At 38.3% G+C, this 17023-nt stretch overlaps 2 protein-coding genes across 6 annotated transcripts in view; both read left to right on the top strand.

Moving 5' to 3' along the window:
- The window catches only part of cdh19 (cadherin 19, type 2), a 30500-nt gene that overhangs the window by 498 nt on the left and 12979 nt on the right, over nt 1-17023 (top strand). For all 5 annotated transcript variants that reach the window (XM_014005434.1, XM_014005435.1, XM_014005436.1 and 2 more), the window contains exons 2-6: nt 7453-7832; nt 7959-8253; nt 10915-11034; nt 12276-12443; nt 13480-13670. In XM_014005434.1, coding sequence (XP_013860888.1) covers nt 7581-7832; nt 7959-8253; nt 10915-11034; nt 12276-12443; nt 13480-13670 — 1026 coding nt within the window. In that variant the 5' untranslated portion in view covers nt 7453-7580. The remainder of the gene's footprint in view (nt 1-7452; nt 7833-7958; nt 8254-10914; nt 11035-12275; nt 12444-13479; nt 13671-17023) is intronic.
- On the top strand, nt 3292-4287 carry LOC106515512 (epsin-2-like). Its single transcript, XM_014005350.1, has one exon. The coding sequence runs from the start codon at nt 3541-3543 to the stop codon at nt 4285-4287; it is 747 nt and encodes a 248-aa protein (XP_013860804.1). The 5' UTR covers nt 3292-3540.

The raw sequence follows: 17023 nt of genomic DNA, 5'->3' as shown, positions 1-17023 counted from the left end.
GTGTGTGTGTGTGTGTGTGTGTGTGTGTGTGTGTGTGTGTTTAAACAGTTTGCTAGTCTGAGTTTTAGTAATCTTATGGGCCATTATAAACTAGAAGCTTACTCACCTCAGTTGCTGGAGTAACAGGTGTGTCTCTAACCATGTTCAAAATTAACAGTCGGATGTTTTTTCTATGTTTTGGTAGTTTGGTAAGGGTTTATTGGTAATTTCGCTTAAAGCTTTAAGTATAAATAAAATTCTCTGTTTAGACACAATGCTGGTTCATTCCTTGAATTTAGGAGCCTTCTTTGTTTCTGATTGATTCATAGGTCAGAGCCACGTAGCTTAACATTTAAATAAGTATTCTTCTGAAAGTGGTCAAGTACTTGACTGAAAAAAAGAGTAAAAATAAAGCCACAGTCTGAAGAAAAACTAGAAAAGACCTTCAGAAATCCTGAAGAGCTTTTGATCAAGACGACTTTAAAAGGTTACAAGAAAGTCTGACTCTTTGGAAGCAAAAGTCTGAAATAAAAAGAGAGGAATGAATTCAAACTTTTGCACTTTTGTACTGTTAAAATATAAATAAGGTAAAGAAATACAATTATTTCTCTGGATTTAAGATGCAGTTAAGTAAATACATTATCAAAAAACCTCTTGGTCAGAGTGATATTGAGCAAAATTGTATAGGTTGAAACTATTCACTTTCAACACAACAAGTACTTTGTCTCTGTACCTTAAAAATGTTAGAACCGAAGAGACCAATGTAGTTTTAAAATGAGATATTTTTCATTTTATTCTTAGTTATTCTTATTACCTTTGCACCATTTCAGTTTGTCTTTAAATGACTTGATCCCCACTGAACTTCTTTTTCAAAGTGTAACATCATTTTTAGAGAATATCAGCATTCATTGCTCTGATCTTTATTTATCAGCTGTAACATCACAAGGCTCACGCAGTGTTTTTCATGAAACCAGACTGAGGCAAATAATAGGATGTGGTGCTAATGCTTATTAATGTCAGGGGAAATTCATGACGTTTTGTGAAGCAGAAATGATTACCTTTTGTGTTTATAATAATATCAAACAAATTACTTACAAACAAGTACACAAAGCCTTGACATTCCCCTGTTGTTCTGTCTCAGCCTTGACTTGTTTGAGGCCCTGAATTAGGAAACACAAGCTGCCTGACAGCGTGTCAGATTTATTGTTTTAGAAAGCTGAACAGTAAACGGCAAGTTCTCTGAAAGACTCCCATATGGCCAATTAAGGACATTTTGTCTTACAGGCTCGTTCTTTAAGAAGTGATGCTTGGCAGATGCAGTTTTCTTCAACATTTTAATCGCTGGGATTAAATAACAAGTTGGAACCTATATTTAGATTCTTTATCACATTTTTATGCTTTTTTATGACTTAAAAAACAAATAAAATATGTTTACATACAAAGTCTTATAAACAAAAATCTTACCTGTTGTAGACAGCTCTTTGAAATATTCCGTTTGGATAAAAGGAGATTAATTCTGACTGGAGTGACAAACTGGGGCCAAGACCTAAGTTTTATAACATTTAAAGGGGCAATATTATGTGTTTCCTAGACATATATTGAAATTCTAAATGGTAAAAATGTGTTAGTGATATTTTATAACAATTTGTTTTACACTTCACATCTCATAGTTCTTTACCAATAGTCATTAGGTTATTTGCAGCAGTAGTTATCTGCAGCAATTCCAGGGCGGTCTGGGGCACTTCCTGCTGGAATTTCATAAAATTTCTGTCACAGTGATAACATTGTTTCAAACTGACAACTGTTAAAGCTTTATAAAATTGTTTGAATAAACCTTACAAAATTAAAACTTTATTTAATTTCTTATATGTTTTTTTTTGTTTCTTATTTTCATTTTTGCTGTGCTCAAACATTTGCGTTAGCTCATTAGATGCCTTTTAATAGCATCGCGGACTCATTACTACAAAAACCTGTATTTTATTAGCTTGAAGACAAGTAGAAAAATGATGGGATGGTCTCAGCGCATCTAGTGCTTAACATTGTGAGACTGCATCTCATTGTCATTCTGTCATGTGGTAGAGCAGGGCTATGTACATATTGGCTACACGAGGATGGCTGGAAATGGGGGGAGGCCTATTAAAGATAATGAATGGCTGTCAAGCACAGGCCACTCTGCATATACTGCATGTCACGTACAATGAGAATTTCTTTTGAAAGTTGAATTTACCGTGGAGAATAAAAATGTTTTTATTTTAGTTTTTCCTATTTCTTTCCTGAATTTTTTTATTGAGGTAAGCGATTTCATTAAACAAATACCATTTGGTCCTTTTAAAATAAGAGTTTGGTGAAACCACTATTATTATTAAATATCATCAAACTAGCTGTCACACATATTTGTTCCCTTGCAGCAAAACATATTCCCTATTTACAGACCTTTTGCTGAGATGTCTTTTTGTCTGCATTTCCTTTACTTATACACAATTTCATCACTCATCCATGAAGAGCACCGTCTTGTTAAGTTGACAACTAAACATCTGTTGACCTGTGCACAATTTCAGCCTCACTCCAAAAGCCGATATCCCCAGAAGGATTTGGAGGCAAATTCCTTGGCATGTTGGCCGTTGCTCTGAGTAACATCATTGAGGGCTGTTGTCTAGGTTTTGGCTCAAGGCAGTTGGTGTGGGCATATGCTTGGCAGGCCTATGAAAGACAACAGCAGCTCACGATTCACTGGCCACTAATTGGAGTGTCACTCCACCATGCTCAGAGATATGAATATGGCCTGTAAAGACGTACATAGGGACAAACCAATATTCGTGTTCTGTATCAAAATTTAATTTAAGAAGTAAATTCTGGATCGGTAATTGATTTTACCAGCTCATTACAAATGAATGTTGACAGCTAATTTACTCTTACAAGATTAAATATGAACATTATGAAGTGCTAAACCATTGATACTGGAGCTGCTCTAACTGTTGACAACTTACTGTAGATTTTTTTTTTCTTTTTGTGACAAGCCATGTAAAATTACACCCTCGTGTGCTGCTGTGTTGTACTCTGGATAAAAGTACAGTTGTATGTTTATGTTGCAATGTCTAAAACATATTTAAAATTATTTAATCATCGTTACTGTTGTGACAATCAGCACTTGACAAGAAAGGAGTGCTGAAACAGTATGTAATTTACACTTACTAGAAAGCCATATGATATTATGGACCTTTTTTTTTTTAGCATTTTAACATTTTTATAAGGCCCCTTTTAGAATAGTGAAAAATGCCAACACCTACTAACAACTAGCTCTGGCTTTAGCAGGATTAGCGTTAGCAGCACATCGCTAGGCGGAGGCACAACAAGCTCCTTGAATGCCGAAATAAGTACTCCGTCGTGATTCCCTCCCTTACGTAGTCGGGCTTCTCCAAAGGTTTGTTTCCGTGGACTAACAGCAAAACTGGACGTGTTCCTAAAAACTGCGCCACGTCCCCTAATGCGGGTTCAGAACTGGAGCAGGCCAGACCTCAGACCAGTGGAGAGGAGGAACTCCAGCTACAACTTGCCTTGGCTATGAGCAGAGAAGCTGCAGAACAGGAGGAACGCCTACGTAGAGGGGACGACCTGAGACTACAGATGGCCTTGGAAGAAAGTAAGAAGGAAGGTCCAGGCTCAGCGAAACTCCCCAAGAAGAAGAAAGAGCCACAATCATCTTTGATGGATCTGATGGATGTCCCTGAGCCAAGTGCCAGGGCTGACCCGTGGGGCGGAGGCGGGGCCGGTGCTGGGGCCGCAGCTGCAGCAGCAGACCCATGGCATCCTTATGGGTCTGCACCCAAACCAGCTGTACCCTCTGACCCGTGGGGCGTTCCATCTTCTGTCCCATCCATGAAAAGCAGTGATCCATGGGCGTCAAACTCCACTCCTGCCTCTGATCCCTGGGGTTCTGCAGCTGCCCGCCCCAAGACCTCCAACACAGGTGGTTCTGCTCCAGCTTCCCACGTCAACCCGTTCCAAGTGGGCCAGCCGGTTCCCCCCACACTCAACCAGATGCACGTCAGCCCGATGCCCTCTGGCTTCGGTGGCGTGGCGGAGCCCCTGCCCCTCTCCTCCACTCTGCCTGCCTCCATGGTCCGCCTGGCAGGGATGGCCCCCATGGGTCGCGGGGTGCCAGGAATGGGCGCCGCGGGAGCAACGGGGATGAGCACAGGGATGAGCGCCGGGATCCCCGCCTCCATGTCCATGCCCCAGCCGCTGATGAGCATGCCCCCCCAGGCGGGGACGCAACCTGCCGGAACCACTAACCCCTTTCTTTTGTGAAAAGGTGACGAGGCGAGGCGATCCGCCCCTCCTCCCACCTCCGTCGCTCATACGCTCCTTGAGAAGCTTCAACACGAACGAGRACATATTTGATCCCATGTATCCACGTATATAAGCCACTCCTGACCAGGTGCAGCCTGGTCTGCTACTAAACCCCMCCACACTTCCTGACTGCTTTCCTCCCCCTCCCTCCTGAAGCTACTCGCTGCCTAGTCTTTGGTGTTCCAGGCTGATCTGAAGATGATGCAGACACCTCCCAAACTTCTAACTATAAACTGTCAAAAGTCACAGTGGTGGTCAGTCCCCCCCCCACCCCCCGAGGCAGGACAGAACCAAGTCTTCCTCCACCTCTTCACCCAACGGACCACTCCTCTCCTCTTTTAGAGACAGTGAGCAGTGTGGAGAGACTGACAGAGAGAAGCAGAGGCACAGAGACAGGCCAGGTTCTCTGTGTTTCCTGTTGTTGCAATAAAACTCAGCTGATCATCCTATGGAGTACCTTCATTCTTGTGACCAGCGTATTTAAATATCACATTCTTGTGACCAGCGTATTTTAATATTAAAGTGTTCTATGTGCTTTCAACTGATATCAACGCTCTATGTTATAGTCTCTGGTAATAAACAGCCTAGGCCTGCATCACCTGTGATACAAACAGTGTAACTGGGTACATTTCTAATTTTCAATAAGGATGTTGCAGTCTGGGTTGCAAGAGTGGTCACAGCTCACCTTTTTGCAATAGAACACACACTGTTGCAAACAATAATATCACATGTAGACTCTTCAAGATGTTTAACAAAAGCTCAGACATGAAGGTAATTTACCTAAAAAGAAAAATGGTAATTTACTATTAATACCCTAATGAATAAAGAGTAAGATAAATATTGACAGTGGCATGATACAAAATTAACATTTCGTATCTTAAGACAGTTTTTACCCACCTCTGGCACCCAAGAGCCATTTAGTGCCTGTGAGAACGTTGTCACTGTATTGGTGTCATTATTTTGGAAACGTTGCTTTGTTTTGTGTTTTGGGTCTGTTCCTGTTTGCATCATGTCTTGAATAATTTTGGTTATTCTGTCTTATAATAGTCTTAATATTTTAGCACCTAGATGTCATCAGCAAACCTTGGTTTCCACTCCATATTCAACTATTCCGAATTTATTATCACATCAGTCTTCTCAGCCATATACTCCCATTTGCAATTCAATGAAACTGTGACCCATTTGGCCACTTATTGTTTGACAGCTGTGTCAGGAGAATCCTGAAACAGACAAGCCCTGAGACATCTTTCTTCTGTGTGATGGGTTGTCTCACCACCGGTGTCCACCAGCAGGCCCTTTGGTTGCTGCCATGACAAGAACCAGTAATCATTTGGTCATGGCACCTATTTACTGCATCTTCAGTGAAAAATGTACACATAGCCTATTCAGTTTTCATAACTCCAACTTTCTCCTCAGATGGATAAACACTTCTCACAAGTTGTACATCTTTTAAACAGAGGGGGACCTCTGCCAGGCATTTCTGATTTACACATATTGTATGGTTGGTCTCGCAGGTCTAATAATGACAAAATTTCTTTGTAACCTTTGGCAAAAGGTGACCTGGTAACAAATATATTTATGTACTCCTATTTGTGTTTATCTCTCTAAGTATTTGTATAGTAAGAAACCCTGTCTCACCTCCCACCAAACACTCATTATGCCAAATCTCACCTTCAGATAAATAAAAATTTTACTCACATTTATTTTAGCTAAGTCAAAGTTCTGGCCTAAGTTTAAAAAAAATAACTGTTGGGGAACAAAGTTAAATGCCTAAAATATGTGAGAAATATTATTATTCTAATGTTGAAACTCTTCTCTACAGAAAAATAGGTACTATTTAGTCACCCCTAAAAATCCTTAAAAGCCTACTGACATTTTTTTTAATTTTATTTCATGTAAGGATGTCAAGCTAAAAGTAAAAACAGGAGGAAGTTGTCTGGCACCCTGTTTATTTTTGTTTATTTTTATTATTTTTTAAAGCCCCTGGTAGTGTCTGGAAACATCTGGAAACGTTTAAAGGCAGAAACTGCACCATTTTTGCCCACGGGTGCAACAAAGATGCACAGGACTCGTTGACACCTACTATATATCGTTGTATTGCTGCACATTAAGGGTCACACCATATACTGAAAAGGTCATCACTCACAAATTTTCCTTAACAAATAAGTAAAACATCAGTTAACATATCCTGTATTTTTTCCATTTTATTAGAAAATATGTTGGAAAAAACGTATACATTTTTATCTATAATTAGGAAAATATTCACTGGTTCTTAGGCACGATGCCCTGACTTTCATTGTCCTCACACTCTTGACCCTGATCTTGCCGCACATTGTAATTGGTGCATCGATTTGACTCATAGTTTGTCAGCGGTACGTGTGTCTCTGTTTTCCATGTCTGGGGAGAGATTGATCTAATTAGAAGTCTTCATTAGTCAGCTGCAGAGTGCAGTGTCATCCTTAAGGAATGCTGTTCTGGCTCTGCATCCCCCACCCCGTCTCCCCTGAAACACAATACAGAGCTTTGTCTAAATAGAAACAGAGCACTGTTTTCAGCTGTGAGTGCAAAAAAAAGGGAAAGCTCAGAACTTGTATGTATAATGCAGTTTGGTTACAGCTTTCTTTATTCAATGCATGTTGCTGTGTGCTTGTTGTGTTTTTAACTGAAAGAAGTCGCAGAAACTACACCTTGTGTTTTCATTCATGGTTTCATTTTAGGTCGTATTGTTACAATAATATTATAATTCCAGCTGCTAAAAAAGGTAGCGCAACCTGGTTGCTGCCTGACCTGTTCACCTGTTCCCTATGTTTTGTTATGTGTGTCTTTTCTTGAATGGGTGTTGTTAACTACAATTTTGTTCTACATTGCATCCCTGATGTTATGTTTGAATGACAATAAAGATAATTCTGATCCTGATAATAAATGATATAGATATTGAATTTAACTATGTGTTTATCTAACATACAGACATTTAAATAAATTACATTTTTTAATGAAGGAAAAACAATATTTAACCTATAGTTTACTTACTCACTAACTCAAATTAAATTTTTTTTATAATTTCTGTACACAGCTTGAAGTTATTCAGTTAAAATTTAATTACACTGTTTACTTTTGTTTTAGAGCTATGAACATGCAAATAAGTAACATCCGGACAAGAAAGGATGCCACCCTGCCAGGATCGTGATTACTGCACTTACAAATTAAGAATTATCACTTGACTGGAGACACCTCACAGAGGTCTACTGACCATGGGAAGTGTAGATGAAAGGCATACATGGACTGGCAAAATGAGCCGCCTCAGTGTTGTTGCTGTGGTGACAGCTTTTTCTATGATTCCCGCTGGGCTGCTTAGTGACATGAACATGAGAGATCCGCAGGATCTGGACGGTCAACAATTCGCCCAGAGGTCCACTCTTTTGCACCATCGCCTGAAGAGAGGTTGGATCTGGAAAGAGCTGTTTGTCCCCGAGGAAGATCCTACTTCTCGTGTTATCGGCCAGGTAAAGCTTCAGTATTGAATGTCCGCCATGTCCTTGATGTCATGCTTCTCTTTGAAAATGCTTGTTTTCCAGTTACATGTAGATTAAAAAAAACTCTAAAACTCTAGTTCCTGTCCCTTTTTTTAGCTCAAATCTGACTCTGATCGAGGAGACTTCTCCATCAAGTACATTTTATCAGGAGAAGGTGCTGAAGATCTGTTTGCCATAGACGAGTTTACTGGTGAGATCCGAACGCTGAAGAAGTTGGACCGTGAAGAGAAGGCCTTCTATGTCCTTCAAGCACAGGCTATTAACAGGAAGACCAATGAGCCTGAAGAACCCCAGTCCGAGTTTATTATCAAAGTGCAGGACATCAATGACAACATGCCTCGGTTCGAGAACGAGCCTTATGTGTCCAGCATCCCTGAGATGAGTCCAGTTGGTATGTATAAAAGCGATATGAGAAAATGTTGAAAACACACAGATTGCATGTAGATCAGTTAATGGACTTGTGTCACATAAATGATCAGTGAATAAATAAATAAATAAATAAATAAATAAATAAATAAATAAATAAATAAATAAATAAATAAATAAATAAATAAATAAATAAATAAATAAACAAGAAGAAATCTATACTACAGAAGAGACGTACGCTTTTAGATAATTCCTTTTCACATTTGTTTTTTTCAGCTGTGCTCTGTGTCAAGTGGAACTGCAGAGCTTTGATCTTGAATCCTAGTTTATTGTTGGTCCACAAGCCCCTTTTTTCACCCCTGTTCTGAGGTGTGTGTGAGAGCAACCCAGTTTTGGTGCCGACTTTCTAAATACAGTATAGGCACTTACAGGTCTCACTCCCAATGATCAATGTTCACACCAAACCGTATGGCCAATTTTGTTGTTAGGTAGCATAGAAACAACACAGAAACTTTTTTATTTACAAATTGATTAAAAAACATCAAAAACTTACTCTGATCCTCGGAGGAGAATGAAGATGACGAACCTTCAGGGTCGCAGAATTGCAAAACTGGATAGCCGGATGTCTATGACCTTTAATAACAATTCCGCAGCAAATGCTGTGACGTAATTGTTCAGAAAACATAATAGACAATAAAGAAAACTGAACAGGTTGAAAAATAGGACCCAAACAGAATAGAAAAACTAAATACAAATAGGAAAGACTAAATACAAATTTTCAGCACTCCTACAGACTCCAAGTACACAATAAAATGCATTTATTGCTTACAAATTGGATTTTGTTTAATATGTCCTCTTTAAGACTTTTTTTAACCGTTGATGAGCTGAATCAACCATAAGACCTCACACCTGAAAATATTTATTAGTAAATCCAAATTGTGATTGAGTGCATGAGTAATTATCAGTCCCATTCATCTTTATGTGGCCCTGTTATGGAATTTCAACCTGTCCAGGGTGTACACCACCTTTAGTCCAATGATGCTACACCAGATGCCCCGACCCTGCCTAGAAAATCTGTAAAAACAAACAAATGAATGGATTAATGAATGTTAACATAGAATTTACAATAAAAAAAAATATATATATATATATAATGAAACTATTCAAAGAAAACAGACACAATACATCCTATATTCGGTCTAGACAAATCTCATGCTTCCATATTTACTTAACCATGAGGTCTGTGTGACAAAAATTTTATTTTCTGTATCTGTTCACCAGTTCCTACTGAGCCATATGCAGGCCAGAATTATGTGACTACACAGACTGGGAATGTCAAAAACAGCATGCACGTCAATAAAAATATATATTCAATATGAGTTAAACTATGAATAAAGGAGGAAAAACATCATGCATGTTTTAAGAAAATACAGAGCGGCTACCCTCAATTAGTTACTTTCTCACACAGGAACCTCAAGGACGCAAACATTTCAGAAAAGTCTTGGTGAGAAATCACTCCAAGTTTGGCTAAGTCCCAGTGGCTTGCAGCCAGCACAGCCTTAGAATAAATTGATTATTTGAGCAGACCCTCACAAAGCTGGAACTTTTTCAACACCATCCCTGATTTTATTTGAAGCTTATTTTCGGTATTCCCTGAGTTTAGCGCATTTTGCTAATTGTGCAAGATGGATGGTTTAATAAGGCAGAAAATCTCAAAGTGCAGAATCAAAGCCAAGATGAAATAAAAGTCAAAAATCAAAAAGAGAATAAAATATATGTTCAGCTTGGGTTCAATGAACAAATTATTGTGGATTTTCTTTCTTTGTTTAGCCCTTGTTTTGTTGTGTTTTTAGTATTCCTTGTGTCCAAATGACAAGGTTTGTCCAGCCCTTTTACATGAAAAGCTTCTCTTTTAAGTTAAAACCTAACTAAAGCCAACACTGACAACTTTATGAATGTCTGTCATCAGTCCTTATTCAGGAAGTTAAAAGTATTGGATTATGCATCACAGCTTGGATGCCTTTATTGATAGAGCTCTTAAATAACATTATTATAACCATTGCCCTTTCATACCACAGACATTACCATTTCAATTTATATGTAATCTGCCTTTGCAGATTAATATCTCACTCATAATAAATCATGATGTATTTGACTAGGCGAGTGAAAGTGAGAGGGGAAGGTTGGAGTGAGGGCATCTGAAAATAAGGAAAGCAGCAGTAAATCCATGCCTGTGAATGAAAGACAGACCACTGACGGAAGAAAGAATGAGACACGGAGGAGGCAGGAGGGGGAGAGAGATATTTTAGAAAACAAGGTGAGGGCAAGGATACGGTCAGCATGGAAAAGGTGTGTAGGGGAGCGAGTAACAAGTGTGAAAAATAGAGAAATAAAACTGAATCGGGGAGATTAAAAGATAGTTGCTGTTGGGGCTGGAGGCGCTGTCACACACACCTGCACCAAGTTGTGGAAGGATAGTGGTTCCCCACCCCTATTTCTCTTTTGTCAACATCCTTCCTTTAACTCTCCCCCAGCCTCTGCTTTCTCATTTTTCCACCGCTTCCCCACCYCACCCCCCTCTGAGTCAGACAGACCCCGCGGGACTGTGGCATAATCACTTTATTTCCCTGTCGACTGGAACTGCTGCCTGAGTGTGCTCTGACAGTGCGCTCCCCGCCCCCCACAGGGACCACAGTGGCCCAGGTGACAGCCACAGATGCGGATGATCCCATGTTTGGAAACAGCGCCAAGCTTCTCTACTCCATCCTGCAGGGGGAGCCCTACTTCTCCATCGAACCAAAAACAGGTATGACCTTGTAAAATACATGTCAGTAAAGGACTTCATTTCTCACTTCAGGATGTTGAAGGATGATTTTTTTATTTATTTATTGGAATCGGTTTCTTTTAGTTTGAAAGTAGTATTATATTTCATTGCAACAACTGGCAAGTTCTGCTACTTTTTTAGTACATGATCAATGAAAAAAATGCATCATTAAATGCCCATAAAGTACTCTATATTCTGTTGCAGTTCAAAGGTTAGTCACAGCACCTCCCACCCACACAGTTGAACTTATCTGTGAATGGCTCAGAGAGGGCATCACTGACGTTGAAAAATAATGCAAATAGATGCGATATGTAAAAAGACAAATCTGACATTTCAGACAACCCATTGTAAGTTTTTATTTATTTATTTATTTATTTATTTATTTATTTATTTATTTATTTATTGAGCAGTAGGGATTGACTAAATGACTACAAGTTGTTCTGCTTATGTGACGACCTGTGAAGATATGTTTGTTTGTTTGTTTGTTTGTTTTTTTTCACTTTTTTTTCCACTGTCATAAAGTTTTTCAGTTCATAAAACAGCTTAACAGCTTAAACAACCTTATATTAATTATTTATGATACATCATCTTCAAAATATTTTTGCTGAAATAACAACGTAATGTCAAACTGACTTTGATGTAAAGTTTTTTTATTAATTTTTTTAACGTTTGCTTTAGATCACTATAACATTTTTGGGATCCGAGTTGTTTTTTTTCACTTTAAACTTGATCCTACTGGAATTAGCTGTTATCTCTTTGATTTGCTCGGAATTGAATGTGATCTCTCCATTTTACATTTAAAACCCAATAAACTTTAGAAAAAGTCAAGACCTTCAAGTCAATGTGTCATACTCAAGATGCCTTTAAAGGGCAAACTTCATCTAATTGTAAAACCAGATGATTTAGTACTTGATACRTTGACCTCAAAGGTGAACAAATAAAAATAAAAACAAACAATCAGCCTTTATCGTGGCCAGACAGAAGAAACATTAAGTCATCTCACAGCCCTCTTCACATTTAATTTGGACCTGATTAGATTTGAAAACTTAATGCTTGTTGTGGGTGGTGCTCTCAAAGACTGCTTGAGGCAATTTTGTTTTTCTTACATTTGCTTAATAAAAACAAATGCACAGAAAACCGCCCACAGATTTTCTTGCCTTCATAATGAACCCAAATCTCCCTTTTTTTGTCCATTTTTCTCACTGTGCTTCTYTTTCCTGCAGGGATTCTTGTAACATCTTGGCCTGACATGGACCGTGAGCTCAGAGAGGTGTACCTGGTGGTGGTGCAGGTGAAGGATATGCTAGGCCTCAGTGGCGGTTACTCCTCCTCCACCACAGTTACCGTCAGCTTGACTGATGTCAACGACAACGGACCCACATTTAAGCAACGTGAGTCTTTTATACGACTCCCGCTGATGCAAACGCTAGGCCGAACGCACAGGTAGACGATCAATAAAYGACTACAAAGTGTTGCAGACATCCAGGACATGTTTAATATTACACCTACAAGGTATTTATTTGATCGCGCTTCTATGATTCGAGTAGGTGGCACTTGCTCCCAGCGTCGCATTCGACTGTGCAGCCAAAATTAAAAAGCAGACAGTCAAAAAATGAGCGCGGGAGCTGRAAGAGGCGAGAGAGAGAGGATCGGGACGCTCCGCTCGTCTGCGTGCGCACACGCTCATGTGCCACACGCTGGATGAATTTAATCATTCACACATGAAAGGACATTTGTCATGACCTTTGGAAACAAACCGAGCCTTCTCAGCGATAAAYCCCGCTAAACGAATGCAGTGGGAAGAAATCAATTCTGTTGCAGAGATGGCAAGGATGAAGCTTTTAACTATTAATGTAACATTCACATTCATTGCAGGTGCTTGTGTCCTAGCTGTGTTCGGTGGAAAGGCCCTATAAATATTGGATGGCCACACTTCACTTTGAACTGTGCCCTCTGCTTTGTCACATAATTGCAAAATATTACCAGCAGTGCTTTTTTTTGAAGAGCAGCAGGTTGTCTGTTGCGTTCCTCACCAATGTGGCAGCCATCCAAACAAGGAGTCGTTCAGATACCATCACATTTTCTCATCTTCTTATAGAGTTAGGCTGGGATTATATGTGGTTTGCCACAACTTATCTGTGGCTGACAAAAATTGACCTTCCACCACAATGTTCTCCCTTTCTTATCACTACACCTCCACTGTACAGTATCTCTTGTCTGTTAGTCTTATTGTCAAGTTCCACAAAGTGTTATAGTGGTGTTTTTTTTTTAAATTAGTTGCTTTATTTTTCCAGACATATTGTCACACACTGACCACCAAATGCTGATGACCCAGATTTTTATTTTTACTTTCTTTATATCATAATTCAAATTTCGTCTAATGCTAATACACCCACATTGATTTCTTAAACACTCCTGTTTCCTCAGACCTGTACACATTTGCTGTCCCTGAAGATGCAGCGGTGGGCACAACAGTGGGCAGAATTATGGCAGTGGATCACGACATTGGCAGCAACGCCAAAATGACTTACAGCCTGAAGGAGGACCTTGAGGGAAGTACCACTTTTACCATCAAAACAGACCCAATGACGCAGGGAGGCGTTGTTCTGCTTGCCAAGGTGAATACATTTAGAAGTAAAGGCCCAGCATTCCCTGAACAGATATTGTTCTTTTCACCCAGAATTTTAAAATAAAACTATTTTATGATTGGAACGATGTCTTTGGTCAAACTTAAAAAATAAAATATGACATGTAATCTTTTAAGCAATCCTAAAGACAGTCAACCAATAGGACACTAAAACTTTAGCTCAATATGTGTAAATCTAGCTGAGTTACAGCCACTAAAGTTAATTAGCTGTGGCAACTATCTTAAATTGGACTAAATTTAAACATTATTCAGTTGTAAATTTGCATCCATTGATCATGTACCTAAAGATTCATTAAATTCAATTTAGAGATTTTCCTAAAAACATACAAAGTTGACTCTAAATAGAAAAAAATGGTTGGGGGTCACTATGCTACTACCACACCAACTGTTTAATGAAATTTAAGTTTGTTTCATTTCTGTGCTTTATGTTTTAGTTCTTTTTGAGTGAGAGAATTTATGTAAAAATAAAAAAAAATCCATTTGAATATTAAGTATCTTGTCACTGTATTCATTGAAAATAGGTTGAAAATTAGTTTTATTTTTGTTTAACACAACATCCCAATTGCATTGAAATTGGGGTTGTAAACATTAGTGTGTCTTTGAATGTTAGTTGCCTGTTGCAGCTGTCGTCTATTGGGTGAGTTCCAAACATTAAGCTGTGGCTGATGTATATCAAATAATTATTATTTCCAAGTTCCATTCATGTTTTGTACAATGAGTCATGCAGTATTTTGGAAACATATGTAGAATGTGCACACACAGACAGTTGTGGGCAAAAACAATATCATCTGCCTTTGTGTATTGTCAGCTTGTGATATTGTTTGTATCCATGTAATTTGTATCACATTTCTCTTATTGTAAGCAACTTGTTGAAATGGTTATGGAGTTAAAATTCACAAAAATTGATAGATTGTGTCTTTTAGGGCTTGTTGCTGAAGCGTTGCTGCATTTCAGCCTTCATCCAAATGAGKATTTTTGCTGCCTAAACAAGCTCTGGTTGTGTAGTTTGTCCTCATTTAGCAGGATCTGTTTTCCTTCCACCCACAGGTGACAGTCAGCCAGCGAGGCAAATCAAAACATAGACCCTTAATCTRCTTTGCAGAAAAATTCTGAGAACGATTAAAAAAATAAAAAAGCAGACGAAATCCAGGAAAGAGTGAGTTAAACGACAGCAGGAACAAAGTTCCATGCCKATTTAATCAGAGTGACATACAATGTGATGCACTGCAGCACATTTCTTGTCAAAGACTGAACAAAAAAAAAAAATACTTTTTTTCAAACTTCTTTTTTTTAAAATAGCATGAAACAAGTAAACAATGACAAAACACCAATCTGAATGTAATGAYTGATACAAACACATCCATTAGAGTCACACTCTCAGCTACCCAGGTGTGGTGATTAAAAAGTCTCACCTGCTGCTTGTAAGTCATGTTTACAATGTTGGATTGATTAAAATGATCAATCATGTCCTGCTTTTATCTACTGTAAGGAAATACGAGTTCAATAACGGTTGAAATCAGGTGAAAACACAAGTGTTAAATAAAATGATCTGTGATAGAAATAAATGCCATACAACACCAGAATTCTGGAGTGAGGGTTTTATTCAGCCATGAGCTGGCAAGTCAAAACCACACACTGAAGTCATAACAGGAAGTGGCCTAATAAATACAGAACCTTCAATGCCCGAGTCCGCCTCTGCTGGCCTAAAGCTGAATCACAGGCATTCRTACAGACATTATTCAATCTGATGTTAATCCAGCTTTAATTATGTGTTGTTATTTTCGGACATGTATCTACCCTATTTCAATTAACACATTGTAAGAAATATAACAAACATTATAAAGGTATTATACAGTAGAAAACCCTAACTCTGTGTTGTRTTTAATCAGTACTAACTATAAATTTCTTCACTACCTTTAATTTTTGTTCATCACCATGAGCAGTGACTTATTGCTGGTTGTTTTACGACAATTAGGACAACAAGTCTGTGTTTTTAGTCCTTGAATCATGTCTGTGAAATATTGGGAAGAAATCAGTGTGATTTCAGAAGTCATGAGATTTCAGGCAGAGAACAGTTTTTAATTAAACAAGCATARACATCAATTTATTTATTTATTGCAGTCCATTTCAGTCATATAATGAACAATTTCTGCAATGACTCATAAAATGTTTACATTAGAGCCAACTCTTAACACTCTTGACTAGGACACAACTTTTTTTTTCAGTGGGGATTTAAAAAATCACAACCCTAGGATTTCCGTGGCTCTTCCTGTTCTTGCAGAATTAGATGACATTAGATTAGTTTAGACCTTTATTGTCATCGTACAGAGCACAATGAAATTACAGTTCAGAACACCCATTCAGAAGACAGAGCATAACAAACATAGGAGAACAGGCACTCTGGGTCATGCAGCCACAGACCCTGCACAGAGCAATGATCTTCTTCATGAAGACATCATGAGGAGGGACAACCCTTAAAAGAATTWAAAAAAAAAMCTAAAAACCACACAAGAGAAGATGAGGGGAAAATGTTAGCATGTACAGCAAGAGGAGAGTTAGAATGCTACAGGGCTAAAAGTCAATCTGATGAAATAAAATAAGACAAATTGATTTTCTATCTTTGTTTAATTAAAAAAAGAGAAAAAGAAAAATTTCACAGCAACCAAACAAGACAAGTTTTGCTAACCAAAAGGCAAAGACCAAAAATAGACTAGGAGCAGTTTCATGTGACAGATTGCATCTTGGCAGGACACAGTTACTTCCTAAATACCCTCTAGTTGCCTGAMAACTTACAAATAGCAACAGAACAGCAAAAGATTCCCAGAGAACAATGACATTTTCTGACAGAAAATAATTCGTTTAGGAGGAGTAATGGTGGGCCAAAGGCTGATACTGTATGACTTTTCATTAAAACTTCATATTGAAGGAACTGTAAGTTCAAAAGTACAGTACACAGAGACCATCTGAGGGGTCATGTTTTCATGGGTAAAATAAAAAAGTATAATAGATTTGAGTGAATGGAAGGGCTTTGAAAATGATCAGATTCCCAACTGTTTCTTATCATATTTATTTGTTTAGTGGGAAATAATCATCCACATGGACCTAAATAGTCCTAAACTCTTGRCATATAAAACATCGCATGGCATAATCAATTTCCACCCATGGAATGCAGATTTTATAAAAATCAAGTAAATGAAAAAAAAAAAATCAACATTCACCCTTCTATTTTTTTTCATAATTTGTGGATTTATGGTCAAAAATAAAAGGATATCACAGTAGATATAAACTGTTATTAAACTTTATACTTAATCTACAGTGTATATA

This window comes from Austrofundulus limnaeus, unplaced genomic scaffold (assembly GCF_001266775.1).
Source record: "Austrofundulus limnaeus strain Quisiro unplaced genomic scaffold, Austrofundulus_limnaeus-1.0 Scaffold30, whole genome shotgun sequence".
NCBI lineage: Eukaryota > Metazoa > Chordata > Actinopteri > Cyprinodontiformes > Rivulidae > Austrofundulus > Austrofundulus limnaeus.
This window is presented reverse-complemented; position numbering and strand designations above follow the sequence as displayed.